This window comes from Manis javanica, chromosome 17, assembly GCF_040802235.1.
Source record: "Manis javanica isolate MJ-LG chromosome 17, MJ_LKY, whole genome shotgun sequence".
NCBI classification, from domain to species: Eukaryota; Metazoa; Chordata; class Mammalia; order Pholidota; family Manidae; genus Manis; species Manis javanica.
In genome coordinates this window covers 56,681,432-56,702,661 of record NC_133172.1, presented here as the reverse complement: position 1 = coordinate 56,702,661, position 21,230 = coordinate 56,681,432, and the positions used below count along the sequence as shown (strand labels likewise).

Below are 21,230 nucleotides of genomic sequence, written 5' to 3'. Positions count from 1 at the left end.
TACAGGTGGATTTTTAGAGGCGTCTATGTGAGGGGTTAATGTGTTTCTGAAATCAAGGCCCATGAGATAAGGGAGAAAACCTGATGGTGGTTTTGATAAAATTTGCAGGGTGAGATACCTCCCAACAATGGGAAATTCAAACAGGTGAATTTCTTTTAAAAATTCAGACAACTTAAAAACATTTAGATAGCTCAAAGCAGTCATTCACAAATTAGTCTAAACTGTTTAAATAGGTGCAGCCAATGCTTCCCAGGAAACTGAGGGGAAAGAGGTAGATGAGAGGGAAATTCATGTTGGCTGGAGAAGCCCTGAGGGTCAGAGGGGGTCTTGTGGCCATCAGAGTGGGATAAGGAGGTTAATCAAAATGGCACCAGACAGACAGACAGCAGGAAAGAGAGACAGTTAGTGGGAGGAAGTGGGAGGACCAAGAGGACTCCGGCGTGATTTGGCAAAACATAGAACACCTGTAACCAGGAAGCTCCTGTCTCCCCAATTATTTTTTTTCATTCAAAAACTAGGATTGCTGGATCGGGGTGTCTTTGGCCTGGATGTCTATCCAGCCTCCTCAGGTCATTTTTTACATACAGTCTTCTGTCTCTCACACCCCATATGGGACCATGACCCCCCAGTGCCACCCTGGGCCCCACCATCCCTGCACTGCTCCCTCCTACAATGCCTTTTGCCCAGCAGAGAAGAGGAAATCCCAGGCCATCCTTGAGGATTCATTTAAAATAATGATTTGGTTGACCTTTGGCTGAGTCTTCCTGGACATCGCTTCATATTCCCCTCTGGGGACCTCACACCTCCATAAACCTTCCACGTTATGCTGGCGTCATCTGTTTAAACATCAGTCTTGACCTCCAACCCTACACAGGCAAGGGCTATACTTCACCAGGCCCATCTCCTTAGCACCTGGCCCCGGCCTCGCAAGGTACTGAATGATCCATTTATTCAGTCAATAGATATTTTTGGAGCACCTATGATGTGTGAGGACTATTCTAAGTTCTGGGGATTTCTGCATTAAACCTAACACTCATTGGTGGCCCTCACAGCATTTACTGGCTATTAAGGAGGACAAAGAGGATGGTCCAGGGAGGCCTCTTGGTGGAGGTGATGGTCAGTTCAAGAAGGAATAGAATCTATTTGTTGAGAGTCTAGAATTCACTTTCATCACCTAACCCAGTGAGTGAGGACCCTGCTACTCAATGGACTGAGTTGGAATTTTGGAGGCTTGTTCCCTGCAAACCCCACCCCAAGGAACTCCAGCAATAGCCTCAAGGAGTCGGGGAGGTGGGTGTTGACCAATCATTCTAGCTTGTCCAAGATGTGACTGGTGTTAGCATGGATGGTCCTGAATTCCAGGAAAGCCCTCAGCCCAGGCAAACCAAGGTCAATTTCATGACTTAAGGGTGACCAGATATTGCTTCTTTGCTATGCATGACCCAGGAGCTGTGAGTGGCCATACAAATATCCCAGCTGGGGAGAATTTCAGGAGACTAGAGGGAGAATCTGGTAAATGGTGAGTTGCAAAATCAAGAGCTGCAAACCAAATCAGCTTGACTGAACTTTGCACTTTTCAGCAGAACAATGGATATGGACACAGCCGTGGCCAGAGTAGGCAAACCGCGGCAGGATTCTGACCAAGGATGTGAGAAGCCAGGCCTAGAAAGGTACCCAGATCTCCTGGGCCTGTGGCTGGCATGTCAGGGTGCTCAGAGCAAACGAGGCCAGGTCCGCAGAGGAGTCTGAGGGGTGGGGTGGAAGGGTGGGGACAAATTCAGATCTTACATCCTAAATGCTACCTGCCTGGAGTGGCCAGATTGAGCAAATAAAAATAAAAGACACTCAGTTATATTTGAATTTCAATTTCATTCAAATTTGATTGTTTTTTTAAAGTATATCCCATATACTGTATGAGGCTTACTTAGACAGAAAAAAGCATTTGCTGCTTACCTGAAATTCCAATTAAGTGTAGCGTCCTGTATTTTAAATTGCAACTCCACTTCCCATTTCCAGAGGCTTGCCCCTGGCTCCCCTCTGAAGGCATTAGGCCCCAGATATGATAATGGTAGCAGTTGGGCAGTAACAACACTAAGTTCATGTTATATTTTAACTCAAGTTCACAGAATAGCCAAGTTCTACTTTTTCTAATACCTGGCCAGAGACTTAAACAACCTAAGCATTCAAAATGAACCCAAAATGACAAGAGTAAACTATGGTGACCCTGGTTCTATTAGATATGCTGGGAACCTACATGTTAAAGAGAGAGGGTACCTCTTTGCAAGAGCCTGAAAAGAAGCATAAAGGCTCCACTTTGACCTTGCTTCCAACCAGGGGCGGCTCAGATCCTGGAAGAAACCCATGTGCAGTTACAAAGTTGTCTGTGGTGATAGCAGAGGCTGGACTCTGTCCAGGGCATCAGGCAAGGGTGGGGCTCTGGCTCACCTGCCATAGGTGATTCCAGGAAAGAAGAGCCTCAGACACAGTCAGAGTCAAGGTCCTCTGGCGATGGCTGCAGGTCAGATCTCAGAAGCCAAGAACTGGCCTCATAAGTAGGACCAGAAAATGAATGAGAGGACAACCCAGAGGGGCAACAATGATACAAACCTGGAGAGTCAAGTCAGGAGGGACATGGAGCAAGCAGAGAACAGTTGCTGGGATATCATGAGTTACTGGCATGGAATGCTGGGACCACTGAGACCACGGTCCATGGGGGCAGCTGACTACACTAGAGGTTCTTACCTGGGGGTGACTGTGCCCACAGGGGACACTTGCGAGGTTTGGAGGCATTCAGGGCTGTCAGAACAGGGTAAGATGTTGCCACTGGCAACTAGGGTCACGAGCCTGGGATGCTGCCCAGTGCCCTAAAATGCATGGGACACCTCCATCCAGCAAAGGCCATCTAGCCCCACATACCTCCTGTGCTGAGGATGAGAAACCCTAGGAAGGATGATGGTGGAAGAACAATATTCTTTCTCACGAGTGGTCTCTGAGCAGGAACTGATCGACTCAGAGTTTCCAGGTCCCCACACTCTGCCGTGTGTGAATGAGGACGACCCTGTAAGCCAGAAGGACCACGGGGAGCACGGAACGAGAGGGGAGAAAATCCTCCCACCAATCATTCCCAGTGGCTATTTTGCCAAAGTGTGTGCTTATTAACCAATTACAGCAGAGATTTACAGAGTGGAATTACATTTTCATTTAAGTAGAGCCAACACCATTCCCTCCCAAGCCACTAGCAAATTCTATGGGGCTTTAATGTGACCAAAGGCAGAGTCAGTTAATAGAGGCTGGGTGTTAATGGGTGCCTGGGATTTATACTTTAATTGTGTCCACGGCTCCCTGTCGCGAGGAGGTGTTTGTCTTGGTACATGGACACCCACGGTGTGCCATGACATTACACACAGGATTATGAGGGCTTTTTTAAAATTATCATTTCATCTGTAATTATAGGTAAGATCAGTTTATTATTTAGAAATCCTTGGAAACATTTTAATTGAAATGGTCAGTGGCCTTTAACTAACCCTGTCTTAAAATAAACCCTGGCAATCCGAGTGTGTTCAGATGTTGGATTAATAAGGAGAATCTCTGTTTTAATCCAAATCATAAGCATTATTTAAAATTTGGGGCTCGAGTTTTTTTTTTTTTTTTTTTAAGATTTACGGCACAGTTGAAATGAGGTCAAGTTAGAAGCACTAAAGAATTTAATTAGAAATGTCCTCGCAGGCTCTCTATCGCTGTAAACCACGAATAAGTTGTCCCAGGAGGGCTTGAAGTCACTGGGGATGGCGTGTCCTTTTTTTTTTTCTTAAACTCCTAATAAGGAGGAGCTGTGATCTGTGGTCGTGTCTTCGGCGGGGGTTGCTCCTAATCTGGACAGCAGGGCAGGAGACGAGAAAGGGGCCCAGAGAAGCCCAGCTCCACCGGCAAGGAAAGGGGCGAAGGCCTCTCCCCCGCCCTCCGAGGCTGGCCTCAGCAAGAACGTAGATTTATTTTGTTCCAAACATTGCCCGAGCACCTCCTGCGGCTCACTGCTCTGCAGTGCTGGGCTGAGAACTCAGAGGTGAGAGAGATGCACTCCGCGTTCTCACAGGTCTCGTGGACAAACGCAGCAAAGCAGACAGACGCCACGCCCGAAAGAACCCAGCACAGTTGCTCAAGTGCAGGAGAAGCACGTGGAGAACGCCATGAACCCCCAGGCAGGAATGCTCCCCTCTCCTTGGGGAATCAGCTGGAAGATTTTTCCTGGGATGAGGGTCTTAAGGACGTGGACCTGGAGGATGGAGCGGGAGGGAAAGGAGGCGCCCGGTAGAAGACGCCGCCGGGGCCGAGACCCGAACTTCGCTGGGTGGATTCGCCAGAGCTCTGAGATGTTCAGGTGATCCTCTGCGTCAAGAGGGCCAGGTGGGCATGCAGGATGTGCAGGGAGCAAAGCCAGGAAGCAGTTCCACTTGGAAGTCAGATGCATGGGATGGAAGATCTCCACCCTAGGAGCCCGCCAGCCGAGGTCCCGCTGGCATGGGTTATGGATGTGTCATACCCTTTGCAGGCTTCCAGTGGTGTTCCAGGAAAGCAGTGCTGGCACTGCTGAAGGGGGGATGCTGGCGAGGGGGACACGAAGGACGCCTGGGCTCAGGGGAGGCATGGCTGGCAGTAGGGGATGGGAGGGGCTCCTTCTTGCCCTTTCTTCTGCCGCTGAATCCCATTGTTAGCAAAGGGCTCACACGCTAATGTGACTCATATGTAACAGACTAACGTGACCGTAACTGTTACTGCTACCAGTTACTGTGTGCCTACAGTGCTGGGCTTTTCTCTCCATTATTGTCAATACTTGTAACAACCCCGCATGGTCAGGTATTTACAGAGACTAGCCTTCCTCCCAGCACTGCAGCAAAGAATTGTCAGCCATCATTAACGAAATGAAGTCCTCCTATTTCCCTAGAGCACAGCCACGGAGTTGCCCATGTGAGAAGCTGCTTGATACAAATGAAGGCTCACAGTGAGGGCAGCTGCCTCAGTGGCTTTCAATCTGAGGCTCACATTTGAAAATCTCATTTTTCCCATATACCGTATGTGGCTTCTCTCTTGGGCTTATATTCCCATGGGCCAAACATCCCCCAGAGTAAGTGAAATAAAGGTAAACTGACTTGCAGCTGCTTTGAGGATTCCCCCAGGGAGTCCCAAAGTAAAGTTTGCAAATACCACATGTATCAGTTAGCTTTTGCTGCATAACAAACTACCCCCCCCAGTATGGAGAGGCTTAAGGCAGCAATCATTCCCCTCACTCACATAGCTGTCTGTAGGCTGAAGTCAGCTGATCCAGGCTGGGTTTGCTTCCAGACTATGGGCTGGGTTCATGTGGACTTTATGTGTCTCTCATTTCCCTTGAACTACTGGTTCCCTGGGAGTATTTCACTCACGGTCAACAGTAAGAGTGCAACACGGAATTATCTAGCAATGCAAGAGCGTTTCAGTCCCCTGCTGGTCTGTCTGCTCACATCCCATTGCAAAGCCAGGTTCCATGGCCAATTCATGATGAGACTCAGGTGGCTGAATTGCTTCTTAACTACTCAGTCAGGCCTGGCTTAGCTACTGGGTGGGTTCTGTATCTGGGGGGGCAATATCAGCCAGCCCTTTGTTGGACAGCCTAAGGCAGGGGCTGTCATTACCTGTGTTACACTGGGACAAAGGTGTTCACTTCCCCAGCTTGCGTTTTCAGGCCACAGAAACACAACTTGTGGCTCTTTCTTTGACAGAGTCCTGAAGCAGACTTTTGCAATATTAGTTGTTTTTATAGATGAATCTAACTTTTATTGCATTTGAAAAATAAATGTGCACTAAAAGTAATTAATGCGTGTTGGTTCATGAATAATACACTATTTTACAACTATTTACCGAGCATAATGAGACAAGCTTCTAAACTGACAATGAACGCTCTATTATGTGACTGCCAACTGTTTTATAAGATATTGAACATATTCATTTCTTCTGCCATCATGTGTATTATCAAGTTATTGCTTTTTAATACATTAATTTTCCAGACATCTCTTGGAGTCTTTGTTTGAAATCTGGCTGATGGCAAAAACAAAATTAACTGTGTGGTCTGTGCTGACCTACCAATGTTTGGTGGCTTACAAGTAAGTGTCACAATTGGCAGCCCCTGCAGAAAACCCTGCGTATGGCACAGAAGTGTGAAAAGAGATGTTGCTACCATCATGGACAGTGTGAGAAGGCCCAATAGGGCCTTGAGGGTCTCTGGAGGCTGGGCAGGTCTCTGATGAGTTTCTTAAAATTGTTAACAAAAACAAAAATTAGCATTTGCTATTACCCTGTTGTACATACTTGTTATCGAATCTGCTTGTCTTCTAGTTTTCAAATGTCAATGTTACCTTCGATTGGTAAAATCCAGTACCTGGATGTTACTGGCATCCCATCGCCTCTTACTGAGGCAGAAGTGGGTCCTCTTTTCTCCGATCCCACTTTTTCTATGCTTATTCCCATGAAGCATTCATCACTGTGTGTCTTCATTTTTTTACACGGGCCCATTGCACTGCTCTGGGGGAAAACATCCACGTTGAATCTCTGTAAATGGAACCAGTCGGGCTATTACACAGAGTCCACTGTAATGTGGCCCCTGCAGTGGTGCAAGGGTCCCTGGGTGACTGGTTTATGAACCTGTTCCCAGTCCCCAGTCTGAGCTCTGGGGCCCACACAACACATTTTCACCTCTGCATTTCAGAGTATTAAACAGGACCAATGTTAAGAGGTACTTAAAATTGTTTGTTGAGTGAATAAATGACCCATCCTATAATTTCCCATTATTTAGGCAAAGTTCCTTCTTCATTGCATGCAAAACTTGCATTGGTAGTTGTTCATTAAAAATGGCCTGTCTTTATGGTAATACTTTTCCAACTGTCACTGCAGTGGAGTCTGATATCTGGGACTTGTGCCATGTCTAATCCTGTCAGATACAAGGATCACTTTAGGGGAATAGCTTGGGTTACTTTCAGGGAACAGATTTGTGTCAGACAACAAATAACTCCAGGTATATATTTCCCTGAACATTTTGATTTTTAGTTATCTGTCCTGCCATCAAACCAGATGCTCATGTATAATGGGAGCCAGGCAGGGAGGGTATAAGCCCCACACCTCCATCTCATATTGGGTGCAGTGTTTCTAAGAGCCTTTTCTCTTAAATTCTCCATGATCTAGTCTGAGAAACTGGACTATATGATCTTTCTTTATACAACAGTGAAATTGTCAAATCGATTAGGGAACATCGAATTCTGGAATATCGTACAGGTATTTGCAAAAGCGGAGTTAATAACATGGGAATGTTCTTGTACAAAGTTTGTCAAGTATAGAAGTATTGCCAATCAGTGTGAGGATAGGAAGAAAACAATGTATTTTCTTTGTCTTTTTGACATGTATTTTGTCTACGGAATTATCTTAACCCCTTTATAATATTTTTTTCCTGTTTTCTTCTTTTTGCAGTACAAGTGCCCCTTTTATCAAAGGGGTGGAGTGAGCCAAGAGATAGAAAGATAGGCAGGCTGGTGTCTGATAACTAGACAGCCCATAACACGAAGATAAAAATCAAACTTGAAGTGAATGGGCAAAGCGTTTTCCTTTGTGTTTGGTGTGTGGACCACTGTCTTCTGTCTCATAGGTCATTTTATTTCACTTCTGTCATCTTTCGGGACCTCTACACTCCTGTAGACTTCATTCTGACGCATGTCTGATATTAGTTTAAAAAATACAATTCAGCAGGAACTCATGTCCAGTTTTACTCTAGAAACCAGGTCAGGATACCAAAATGGCGGCACCTCCCTCCCATCGTCACCCAGGGCTGCCCCGACAGTCCTGGGCTTTGGAAACGTCAACAGAGTGTCCCGGGAGAGCCCCTTGGGAAGTAGTGGACCTGGGGGTCCTCTCCAGCTAGCTGCCTGCTCTCTGTATTTCACATCTAGATGGGATCTGTGCAATGGCTGCTCCTGCCATTCTACCTGGAAGCATTTTCCCCTCTTTTCCAAAAGCCAAACTAATGTGACCACACAGAAGAATGTGATGTTTTTTATTTTAATTTGCTTTTGGGTGATTTTTAAAATAGGTCTTGGAACCAGTTTGATAAACTGCAGCCTGTTTCAGACAAGTGATGATTGTTTTTGGACAAAGAAATACAAGACATAGTCCTACCGCACAGCATTAGGAGACATGACCGAGGGGAAGTGGGTCAATAAAAAAATGTGTGCTTGACCTCACCCCCAAATAAAAGGGCAACCGAGGAGCTCAGGGGCCCATCTTGCTGTTCAATAGGTGCAACCTGCCCAGAAAAGTTGGAGTATAATCTTAGAATATTAGATTCAGAAAGGTCACTCCATGATGGGAAATTGATATCCATTACAAGTCTACGTGTCAACTATGCTCCTCTGCCTGACTGATTCCGCCAGTTTCTAAAAGCAACCACGTGGAATGTGAATTTTCAGGTCAACCTCTCTGCAGACACAGAGAAGCGCCATTTCTTGCTGAAGGTTGCTCATCTGTAGAACCAGGATTTGACCCAGGGTTCTTCCATTGTACTGCATGGTTCCCCAGGACTGTGGCATTTCTTGAAGTCAGTGAGTCTGTTTTCACAGGTGATAAAACTAGCACCCAGTTTGCTCGAGACCACCTGGCAAGTCAAGGGAAGAGTCTAGGCTAGGCTTCCTGTACCTGATGTCTAGTCCAAGGTCCAGGAGGCAGATGGGCCACGTTCTGAACCAAGGTGCTTTCTCCCCTATCACGCCTGGAGGTCACACCTCCTCTGTGTTCTTTCTGCCACTGCCAGTGGTACCCACAAAAGGCAGGAAAGACAGAAGCCATGGTCCAGTTGGGGTCCTGGAGAGAGCTTCCCTCTCATCACCTGTTCCCTTACCCATCTTCAGAGAGGCTCAGTGCCATTCAGTTCTCGAAACTTAACTGTCTAAGAACCAGGGATGTTTCTCAAAGTAAGGACTTTTCTACAGGTTCACTTGCAAGGATGTGATTAAATGCTACTGTTCTTCCTGGGTGGTTGATGTTTACCTCTTCAGAATGGAGGATTTGATATAGTGTTTTTATTGTAATTTTTCCCTATAAGCAACTGTCCTGCAAACTGATAAGAAACCCTTTTAATTGAATGGTAGTGCTGTGTGCTTACCGCTGCATGAAAAAGGCCTATAAAAGCAGAGCTTGATTCATACACAGGTTGAGACAGCTCAGAGCCACAGACATCTCCTTATTCTATGAGAAAGTGAATTTAGGACCAGGTTAGGGCAAAACCTAGCACCTTGCCCTTTGACATGGAAATAAGGGGTCCCAGCCAAATGGGCTGTCATCAGACCTTTGCTCAGAGCCTGGCCTGCTGGCCCCTCTGGAAGTCTCAGTCAGCAACCCGAGTCCTGGCACCATTAGCCTATTCCCTGGGTCTGTTTGCCTGGTCCTCTCTCCCCTCTCCACAGATGGATGGTGGCACTGGGTGGTCTACACACTGTACACCGCTACTCCCCCCTCATTGGCCAGATCAGAACAACGGGGCCCAGCTTTGGGCTGCGCATAATTTTCTGACACTTTTACGGTTCCATGTTCTCCACCAAGGCAAGAAGTCCCCTCAAACAGTGGAAAGGGAGCTCCACTGTGAAGAGAGGGACCATCAAGGAGACGCCCAGCAGAGCACCTGTCCGCTAACGAGCCCTGGGCACCATGGGCTCACCCTGGCAGCGGAGTCACTGTAATTGCTGTATTCATGGCTCCATCAAACCCTGTTTACAAGGGAGCAGAGGGGAGGGATTTAAAATTAAGGCTGTTGACCTCCTGTTACGGCTCAGACCGTGAACGAGGCCTTCATCCTCCCAAGTCCACATGGCCTGGGGCTCTGGCTCTCTCTTTATCAGAGAAGCCAAGAAGTGCTCAGGACCCAACAACTGGATGGGTGAGGAGACGGCCTGAATGCATCTGACTGAACCTTTTCTACTGCCTTATATTCTTTCTCCAAAAACATTATTGCTCTGGATTCTCTGTTGTCAATTAATGCCCTACCTTGGCAATGCCCACCACACCCATTAGAGATTCAGTCTGATGTTGCTGTTAGGAGAAACCATGGTCCACCTTGCACAACTTCCAGGGGCACTATGCTCACTGGGGTCTAGGTAAACTCCTCTTTGGCTCCAACTTCCGTAAAAGTGGCTCCCAGGTATAAGCCCTGAGAAAGAACTCCGGCTAACCCCACCCCACTGCCAAAACTACATTTGTCTTCCTGAGCAAATTGCCTCATAACTCAGCCCGAGTGGAACTACTGGAGAAATGTTTGAATTTTCAGCCATACCAAGTACCTTCTGCCTTACACACCTATCTCGGTGTATCTGTAAAAATGCTAATGGTCAGGGATGCCAGCCATCCCAAAGAAAGTGAGCCATGGTGAAGAACCTGGCAGGGAGTCAGGAATCATGAATAGAAGTTTGTGAAAACTTGCAATCACAGAAATGCACTCTGACCAATTTATGAAGCTTTGCTTTCCCAAGCCTTGAGGATTAAAAGTCAGGACCAGATCCGGTGAGGCCATTCCCCCTCAGTCTTACTGATGAGGCTCATGGTGCTAATATCAGAGGATCATAGCAATCTTGTTCTTTTTTAGACTGATAATTGGTAGATGCATTTTTTTGATAGTTTTCTTAGTTTACTCATTTTTTTTTCAGATGTGTGCTTTTAATCCTTTCCTCCCAAATAGAATGTCACAAAACTCAGGGGGAAAAATTTTTTTTTCCGTTCAAAATAATAAGTTATCATTCAGATTCTACATAAGAAGTCCTTGTCTGAACGCAGGATTTCCACTCGATAGTTAAGAGTAATGTTAAAGATACTTTTATGTCCAAATACTTCTAAGGTTTTTTTAGGGAGAAGATTTACTTAGCTTAGCATAAGATATGTAACTTTACTTTTCCAGCAATATATTTTTTAACTTTACATTAGCGGAGATCAGATGGATAAACTAAATCAATACTTCAGCTTATCATTTAGTTCAGACTTTTAGCAAGCTATAACAAAACAGAAGGAGAAAAGCGGCTTGTTTACTTCCACAGTCTGGGTCCTGCCAAAGCTCGATGTGAATGCTCAAGGTTGATATGAACACACTAGGTGGAGTGGTGAGGAGCTGGATAGCTGGAGTTTGTTATTCAGCCCTGGTAGGATGGCAGAATCTAGCGGAGGAGAGCCTCTCACTGGATACTCACCTGGCCAAAGCCACAGAGAGGTGGTGTTATCAGTCATGTACAGCAACGAAAGGCATCCATCATTCAGACAACCAGCCAGCTATTGGAAAGAATAAAGTGACCAGAAATAATCTTCTTGCTTTTATTTGTCAAATGTACTTTGTATGATGCAGCCTTAAAATTCCCCACCCAGTTTCTGTGAAGCTTGAAAAGCCATTCTGTGTGTGTCAATATGTCAGCCCAAGAGAACCTTCTGGAGAATCAATTACTGGACTCGAATCAGCCCACAGCTGTGCTCCCAAGCTTAGAGAGGCAGTGGAGCATGTTTTACAGCCATTGGCATGTTTCATCTTTGTTTTTACAAATTTTGCTTTTTAAAAACGTGGTAGGACATACTTTCATTGTAGAAAATGTTGGAAGTATAGATAAGCATAAAGACAAAAACTCCCTTACATTTCCTCTACCCGGAGATAACCACTGTTCACACCATTCAGCCCCTTCTCTCGCTCTGTCTTAATACATAATTTGTATGTACGGAGACACAAATGTATATTTGCTTAATAAAAATGGGATCATACCCTACAAACTCTTTTGTAACCTACATTTTCCACCTAATGCCTCAAAACATTATTTTCATGAATTCGGTTTCTTTCTCAACATCATTGCATGGCAGTCCTGCCTCCCACTGCTGGACATTTAAATTGCTATCAGGTTTTCATTATTATTGCTTTTGTTGGTGCTTTAAGAAAAACTTTTCTCTACCTGTGTCCCTGAGAACATTATTGTTTGTTAACAGGTGTCTTAAACAACAGTGGCCTGTGTTCAAAGGGCTTGTGGTTAAACACAGTTAAATTTTTTAATAATAAGATTCCTCAGATTTATTAGTATGTTAATGCGGCTTTTGAATTCCAGAACTTCTGACACTGCTACACACACACACACACACACACACACATCATCATCATCATCTCTCCAGACTAGAAGACCTGCCTTCAGGATTAACATTTAGAACTTGAATTTCTGGTCAAAGGGTCTGTTATATATTATTAATAATGCTAATTGTGATTTTATTCTAAACAGTATTTACTATTAATGAAAGTACCTATTTTTACATTTTTACATTAAATATATAGATACAGATATACAGATGTACATATATCTATATATATATCTCTATATAGGGAGAGCTATATGTGTGTGTGTGTTTTCCATGTCTACTGTTTCTATAATTTAAGAGTGCTGCAGCTGTGAAGGCTGTGGGAGATTTTGGGGGAGTTATGCAGGCTTCTAGAAGGTTCTGGAATCTTGTTCAGGAAACAGGGTGATCTGATTGAAATGTTTCCTACATCATCTAGGAGGATCTGCTCAGCCTCTTTCCCTGAAGTGGGTTTGAAGGCAGCCACTCATAAGAATAAAAAACCAAGTACTCTGCCATAAAGTCCTTCAAATCTAGGTCACGCCAGGTAAAATTCCCCAGACCCACATCTGAGGGTGAGCCTGTCTCAGGAAACCCAAGCCAAGGTTCCGAACCTTTACCAATATAGCCAAGAAATGCTTCAGACTTCTCTCAGCAGGTTCTTCTGCCGCAGAGCCATCAGCGGTAGACTACCACCAACAGACTGGCAAGACAGCTGACCCGAAGTTTAGGTCAATTCTTTCATATTCAGCCAGTTTTTATTTCGCTGACACAAAGCTCCTGCCCTCTTCTGTCTTGTTTCCAGAGGGAAAGAGTGTTTATACCAGGTGATTTTAACAGGCAGCCCAAGTGAAGTTAACACGGCCAAGCACCAGACAGGCAGAGTATCTGGGGAAAATGAACTGATCAGCAAACCCACGTGGGTGAAGACACTTCTGCTCTGTCCAAAGAAAACTCTTGGCAGAGATAAAAAATCAGTGGAGTGGGTAGCCCAGGAAAGATTTCTTGCAAGTAGGTGTCCAGAGTCTTAAAATTTTCCATATTGCTTGACGCTGCGTTCTTTTCAGGATCCGCATTAAGAAAATAATCAAACTATCCCCCCAAATATTACGCAAATACATTTATGGAAGCATTATTTATTTAAATGAAATACGGTAGTGGGGACCTTAGCTCTAGAATAACAATGCAATGATGAAATAACGATGGTATATCTGTTCACTCAGTACAGGATCACAGTCATTGAAAGATTTATCAAGAATGTACTTAGTATGAAATATATAAAGCTGTGTATGGAGTATAATCATGATGTAAAACTAAAAAGACACAAATGAATTTGAAAACATATTTTTTAAAAAATGAAACTATTTCGGACTATTTTCAGGGGTTGACTTTGAGTGGTGGGACTGAGGGCACATTTGTTTTTCTGATTTTTTTCCCCCCTAAGTTTCAACGCTACACATTCTTTTTAACTTTCTAGTAAAAACAGCACTGAATTTTATGTAAAAGAAAATTATTCAGCAACTACTTCCCACAGTATGTGTAAATATGATGAAAGTACTCTTTTTTCCCCCTCTGGAACCAGGCCATATTTAAAAGATAGAGAAAAAGAATAAAACTATATTCAGGTGGATTAGTAATGGAAACCACATTTATTCAGCTTGGATGAGTCTAATCAAGTCTGTATATAGGAAGTAAAACAAGGGAGGGATGAAGTTGGAAGAGTAAAGGAAACCACAAATGCCAGAGGGGCTTGGAGACACATGGGCTCAGAGAGGTGAAGTTACTGGGACAACATCACACAGGAAGTGGTGGCCCCAGAATTCAAATTCACTGGTCAAAAGGAGACAGTAACATTGAATTCCCAGATCATGAGATTTAAATGAACAAAAACAGCATTTCAGTTCAGCGTTTTGCACATGGTATTGGTAAGCACTCAGGAAGTGGTACTACTTTTTAAGAGTGGATTTTCTCATCTGGGTGCCTAGTATCAAACGAGAAATTGTCCTGATTCCAATGTAAAAGACAAGTCTCTGTGAACCTCAAATAAAATCAGGAAAGCTGGAGGGAGGCCTGGTGCGTCTTTGATCTGAATGAGGAGTGGAGATCTTCTATTATTTGCATATTCCTATTTTGAAAATTAAAAGAAGCCTTTATTCTGTCACCCCTAAGATGCAGCAGGGCATGGCCTTGTAAGTGATCAGCTTAGGAGGGAAGCAATCTTTCTGAGTGGTGTGCGCACTTCATAGAAGCAGGCAGTACTTCAGCTCGTGGGGTGAGTACGCAAGACAGAATGAACCGAAGAGGCCTGCATGTTATATTTGCACCGCATTCCGATAGGGTCCGCGCAGTGCTTCAGCTGTGACTGCGAAGGAAACAGGGCACTTACTAACTGGATAAGGTGGTAAAGACATCACAGCACTGTTGAACAGGTTTTTTTTCTACCCAAACTGAATGTAGATGCACCTGGCATTTTCACTCTAATTAAAATGGTGAACTTGGTCCAGTGGGAAAATGACAGACAAAATGCTTATACTTTAAATAAGGAGACTGGCTGCTTGGGGGGTATTTTATATACATAGTGCTAGACTGTGACAATATGAAGTTAAAATATATAAAATAAAAAGCATTAAATGACAACACCCAAGAGCAGATTAGTGCTAAAGAAAACAGAACTATGTACGTTCTGAGGGCTGGAACCCTCCCAGACAGCACACGACCAAGCACACGGCCATATGCAACATGGTCAGATGCAAGCTCTCGGACCCGATAGTTTCAGCTCTGCAAATGTGTGCTGAGGTCAATGCATAGAAGGAAGAACTCCATAAGGATGCTAAGTGGGCCATTAGGGCTAACAGCAAAGACTAGAACCAACCTAACTGTCCCATAGTAGGAATTTCCAAATGATGACCCACCAGCACGGTGATGTATTAGGCACCCATTAAAATAACTGAAAACTGAGACATAAGATAATTTTATTTATCTTATTTAAAGGTAAAAGGGAGGCATGACACCAAGTAGTAGGAAAGCTTGAAAGGTAATACAGAAAATGAAAATAGCTGCATTAGAATAGTGGTCTCTGAGTCTTTCTTTTCCCTTTTAAAAGTTGTCTTTACTCGGGGACTCTCATCAATAAACATCATTCAGAGCAGGGTTTCCAGTGATCAGGGGGACACTTTTATCAGGTGATACGATTTAGTGAACTCCACCCAGCGAGTTCGGATATGTTCACAGGCACAAAGAGCTAACACACAGGGCAAGCATTGCTATTTTAGAGACTCTTTGTTATATAAACGTCTAAAAATGGTACCTGCTAGTGACCAGACAACGCAGCCATTTTGCAAGCCAAGGCTTTCTGGCCCAGTGCTGACCTTAATGAAAGTAATCAGGCCTCCTTCACTGAAGTTCAAAACAAAACCACCCATAACCCCATTTAAAGAACAAAACCACAAGCCACAGCTTCAGTCATTGCTGGGGATGGTTCGGTTTCTTGTTTCCTATTGATAAGTTGCAGAAAGGTCTCCCTTCATCAACCGTGAAAGTGGAAACTGGCTGCCTTTTGGATTGAAACTAGCAGGGGAGAGCAACTCGGAAGAAAATGTAGAGAAACCGGCTCCCTCTTCCTGTTCTGGGTGGGTCCGTGGCATGGGGGGCAGAGGTGGAGTCTGGGCATTAGCGTCCATTAGACGCTAAGCCCAGGGAAACAAGGCCAGACACAGGCTTCTGCAAGCAGAACAGCAGACAGCGTCTACAGGGCTGAAGCCAATATTGCTGGATAAATGGCCTGTACAGAGAGCTTTTGTAAGGTTTATACTAGGCACTGGGCACCAGGAGGAGAGTCAGACCTTATGCTGAGGCAGGAAGCCAAATAGTCTTCCTTCGTGAATAATTCACCCATTGCAGAAATTAAATGTACGTACACTGCTGGCCTACAGACCACCCACTGCACTGTGGGTTGTAGTGGAAGGCACGTGGACTTGAAGGCGATGGACCCAGATTCAAATAGTGACTCTGCTACTCCGTGGCTCTGGGGCTGTGGGTAGGTTACTGTCTAGTAAAACTCCGTTTCATCATGTGAGCATACAGTAAGAAGATGGGTGTGATGTGCCTAGATCCACAACTGGCACATAGTTGATGCTCAGTAAATAGCTTCTGCAATTAGCAGTAGTGATGACGGTAGAGTAGGATCATTATTATGTGAGTAAAGTATGTATCATATATATATACACACACATTACATATATAATATATTGCATATATGTATGCATATGCATATATACATACATCATGGCAGATGAAGGGCTTATAGTATAATAAGCTAAAAAAGACCTGAGGCTTTATGCCACCCATTTGTTCACCTGTCCAGAAATTCCTCCTTAGAATTAACCAAAAAAATAAGATTAACTTTCTGGCTGGAGAAATGATGCACAGGGACTGGCAGGGTCTGAGCAGATTCAGGGCATAGTGGACAAGGGAGTCCTGGTTATTGTTCTTGGGCCTCATTATCGGTAAGTAACCTGGGGAGCTCCTGATGAAGATGATTAGAACCTCATGCACTGCGAAGACTCCTACAGACCTGAGAGATAAATCCCTTTATAGCAGGAACTATGGGGAAGTCACAAACCTTTGACTTTCCACAATGCAGCATGAGCATATGTTTGTCGAATGAATGAGTATGTGGAGACCTAGTCTATCTGCCTTAGAGAGCTTCTGGATTGAGGAGAATACTCATCCTCCCCTTCCCAAGTCCCGCAAAGCCGCATCTTGCCCCCCAGATGCAGGCTCCATATGGAACTCAGTCAGCTCAGAGGCAGCCGGCCAGCCCTCCCTTGGTCTCTGTGATATTTTGAACATCACTTTTCATTGGCGATCCTGCAGCATCTTCTCGGCCCCAGCTTAACTTCCACCTGCACCAGATGCCTAAAGCTTAGCTGGAGTCAGTCCCATAAAGTCACTTCTCTGCTCCGCCTGAGACCTCGAGATGGGGCCTCCTGTCGGACAGATGTGCTTCACACAGTGGCATTGGTGCAGGGAAGCTTTGTGACTTTGAAATCAAACAGGCCCAGCTATGAATGGCAGCTTGGCCACTTAGGAGCAAATTATGAAACTTCTCAGCCTCAGTTTCCTCATCCATGACAGGAAGAGGAGGGCTGTCAGGCAGGGCTGTGGTCATGTTAGAAATCAGACTGATGTGCAGCCTGCTTAGCAACATTATGCTCACAATGGTGGGATTTATGTTCATGAGCATAATGCCTAGTCACCCAGAATCCTTCTTCAGCAGTTTCATAATGTTACGTGCTTACGGTATATGGCAGGGGCAAGTCAAGGCACTGCGACCACAGTTGTGAACAAAACAGACAGATCTCAGAATGCTTATATGATAGGAGGTGGAGAGAGAAAGTAGTAAACAGACACATAATATATCTAATAGTGTTAACTGTTGTGGGTGCCACCCTGAGTGCACTGGCCAGAAATGTCACCTCCTCAGAAAGGGTATAATATCTGACCAGGGATCAAAAAGCCATGTAGGCGGGAGCTATGCAGGTCTCTGGAAGAGAAGCATCTTGGCAGAGGTAACAGCAGGTATAAAGTCCCTGAGTAGAGAGTGTGCAGGGCATATTTCAGGACATGAGAGGGCTGGAGTGGCTACAGGTAGTGGGTGAGGACAAAGTGTTAGAACCTGAGCTCAGAGAGCTAGCTGGGGACCAGACTGTGAAGGACATCCTTGGCTACTGTTCATTGAGATGAGAAGTTGTATCAGTTAGCATCTGCCGCATAACAAGTAATCCAGAAAGTTCTGGCTTAACATAAATATTTATTTTTGCAGTTCTATGGATTGACCGGGGAGTTTCTTCTCATCCAGACTGACTCAGCAGGAGCTGAATAGTCTGGGGTGGTCTCACTCACATCTAATGGTTAGCTTCATGTCAGTTTGGGTGGCGACCATGTGTCTCTCATTATCCAGTAGGATAATCCAGACCCATTCATATGATGGTGGTTACAGAGTTCCACAGAGCGGCAGAAAAAAGGGTGAGCCTCAGTGCAGAATCACTTTCCAAATTGGCCAAAACAAGTTGAAAGGACCACCCAGGGGCGGAGACCAGCAGGAGAATTTTGATCACCAGTCTTACAGACAAGGTCCCTCAGAAACACTGAGGGTTTGGACACAAGTGACATAATCTGATTCATGGTTTTGAAGAGGTTATGATAATAGGGATTTTCTAAGGGAGAATAGAGCCAGATGGGAGGAGACAGCCAGGCTCTGGGCCACAGGAAAGCAATAGTGTTTGACTGCACTGCACCCCAGAGCCTGAAGCCCAGAGATCCGTGATGCCCGCAGCTGGCACCATCGGGAGGAGGAACAGAGGGATGGACACCCCACCTCCACCTTCCTGGTATTTCGGCAAAAGCATTCTCTGCATCTCGCAGAAGGCACTTTATTACCTCCCTGCTGGAATGGCTTGGAAACCAAGGGGCAAGTGGCAAAGAGCCCCCAAACCACCCCCAACATAGATAGATTCTCTCACCAGCAGGAACTTGGTAATTACAGGTTGAGCAAACCACTGAGGACAGAAATAACCCACTTGAAAATAATAACAAAACTTCCAAGGTGAAATTAAACAATAGTCATTTTTCTTTTTCTTTCTCTCTCCAACAGAAAATACAATGCTGGCATGCTAATTGCGTGAGACAACTTGGCCCACAGACAGCCACAAAGCACAAAAACAAAAACAGACTCAGAGAAGAAACAAGAATGGTGTTTTCCTGGCGTCTACAAGAAGCGCTTTATTTTTCCTCCAGATTTCTTTTCTAAAAAAAAAAAAAAAAAAAAAGACAAACAACAACAAAAAACAAAACTGAAACCAACATGTAAAGAAACAATACAGACTTCAGGTGACAGTATCCAAGCATGTTCTTTTATTAAGCGTAGGATGGGAAAAAGCAGGGGTAGGTGAAGCGGAACTCTCAAGGGGGAGGGCCGAGAGGCTGCGGACCTCCGCCATTGGGCTGCTGCTTAAAACTGAGTGAAGAACAAAAGGAACAGCTTTTTCTCCCCCACCCCAGAAATGTCCTGCATATTCTTACAGACACAATACTTCCCCTCCTGCTTGCCAAGGCATCTAGGGAATGATCTGCAAAATTGGTTGGTTATACTTGCTAAAGAATTTTTGTAAAGCTTTGGCCCGGGAGCCGGTAGACCAGTACTTTTGGGAGCCACCAGCTGTCTGTCCCACCCATTTCTGGGTGTCACTTCCATCTTGACTGGCTGGCCCAAGGTTCAGGGAGCTGTCGCCCCAGGAACTGCCAAGCCCACTCCCACATGGTCAGGAGGAATGAAATGATTATCTCCTGGATCAATGCAGCAGGATAAACATTGACGTTTTCCTCCCTCAGTAGGAGAAAGCCAGTTCCTGGTGGCAGCATGGCCATGGTGTGCTGTGGTGGTGGCTGGGCGGGACAGGGGCACACGCTATTCTAAACAGTGAGACAGAATTGTTTGTGCTTCTACAAGGAGACAAGGAACCCACCCACCAACTAATAAGCATGCATTTCAAACAGGCCACCCCTGGGAAAGCAAAGGGACCCAAACGTCACCCAGCCCTGGAAAAGAGATTTTGCCCCTGGAATTCCCTGCTTCGCATTGGTACTTTTGTGACTACTCTTATTTCCTTTACTTTGGCGGATCTGTGTCAGAGGGACCTGAAAAGCCTCCGGATAATAAGTTGGAAGGGGCCCAGCGCTGACAGTTACGTGCGTACACACACAGGGCGTGTGTGTGCGCCATCCTCGCCGGAGGTCCCGCTTAGCTGGATTGGCCGGCGAGTCCTTCCTGGACTAACCTCTCGCTGATCGCCCACAGGGCCCGGGCCGTCTCTTCACTCTGGGCTTCGCGAGAGGGCACGCAGCGGCAGCAGTTGTTGAAATACATGCCTCCCAGGCCCTCAAGCTCCGGAGCGGCAGCACAGTAGACAGTGGTGGCAGCTCCTTGTTGCTGGAAATCAAAGAAGAAAGACCCCAAAAAATGTTTTTTTTTTTTTTTTTTTAGGAAAAGAGGTGATGAGCTATTTTATTTTGGCTGGAAATTAGCAAAGCCTCTCCCCACCTGGCTCAGTTGCAACCAGATCTCAGCGTGGCAAAGGGTATTGAGCGCAAAGCGCAAGGCTGTAAAAGGTGCGATGTGACCATCCTGGAGAAACGAGGCCATAAACTCTGCTCGTAAAGCTGGTGTAACTTTTTACACCTTGTAGAGGAAAAGGCTTCGAAAATAAATACACGTATCAACAAATCACGTCAGACGTCTCTTCTGAGCAGAGAAAAGGATGGTCTCCTTCGAACATGCAAGAACAATTCATCCAGCTCCTTGACTTCTCAATGCCTAATGTAATTTAACACCAAGATGTTTCTAGAACTTTCTGTCTGAATTAAACCAAACACTCTTGACAATGGCCATCAGGTAGAAAACACACAAGGGACTGGTGCCAGGTCTTTCCTTTATTCTTTGCTCACGGTGCTGCTAGGGGAAGGGTTTGCAGTGCTTATGCAGGAGTGTTTAAGACACACACATATATACATACTTATACCTAATATACATACACACATATACATACATGCCTCATGCAGAAACACTGTGCATTCATAAACTCATCCCGATCCTGTGGAAACCTTTTTCTAAATGTCATATTCATCCTGCATTTGCAATGGGACAGTAGCTAAGGGGGTTCATTTCTTCCTAGCACACTTCAAAATGCAAGTTGCAATGACTGCAATTGATCCCTTTTGAGTCACCATTTGAGTAATAGTGGGTGCTGTGGCTAGGGATGTGTGTGCCGATCAGGCACCCTGTCAGAATACTGTCAGGGAAGCTGTAAAGAGGGCAAGAAATCACTTTGCTTTGCAAGCCATAATTAAAAATAATAGGCTGGTGTTCACAGGGAGACATGGTAGGCACAGCTCTAATTTAAAACCAATACCGTTTATCTGGCATCTTAGGATTATTTATGTGTATCACAGCCCTTTGCTGCATCAACTGATTATCAGCTGATAGGGAGGGGGTTGCAGAAGAGGATGTAAAAAGGTAACTGGGGTAAAAG

At 45.1% G+C, this 21,230-nt stretch overlaps 2 protein-coding genes across 3 annotated transcripts in view; one reads left to right on the top strand and one right to left on the bottom strand.

The window, feature by feature from the left end:
- MAF (MAF bZIP transcription factor) overlaps window positions 1-18,962 on the top strand; it is a 310,140-nt gene extending 291,178 nt beyond the window's left edge. Inside the window, exon 3 of one of the 2 annotated variants that reach the window (XR_012126885.1) lies at window positions 18,797-18,895. Coding sequence is in view for 1 of the 2 variants with exons in the window: in XM_073226550.1 (XP_073082651.1) it covers window positions 18,797-18,827 (31 nt within the window). In the remaining variant the exon portion in view is untranslated. Of the gene's footprint in view, window positions 1-18,796 lie in introns of both variants that reach the window. The other variant, XM_073226550.1, reaches the window with a different exon arrangement.
- A 71-nt stretch (window positions 18,963-19,033) lies between these two features.
- Window positions 19,034-21,230, bottom strand: part of WWOX (WW domain containing oxidoreductase) — a 901,165-nt gene continuing 898,968 nt past the window's right edge. The window contains exon 9 of the mRNA XM_073226545.1: window positions 19,034-20,131. Within this exon, the coding sequence (XP_073082646.1) occupies window positions 19,943-20,131 (189 nt within the window). The 3' untranslated portion in view covers window positions 19,034-19,942. The remainder of the gene's footprint in view (window positions 20,132-21,230) is intronic.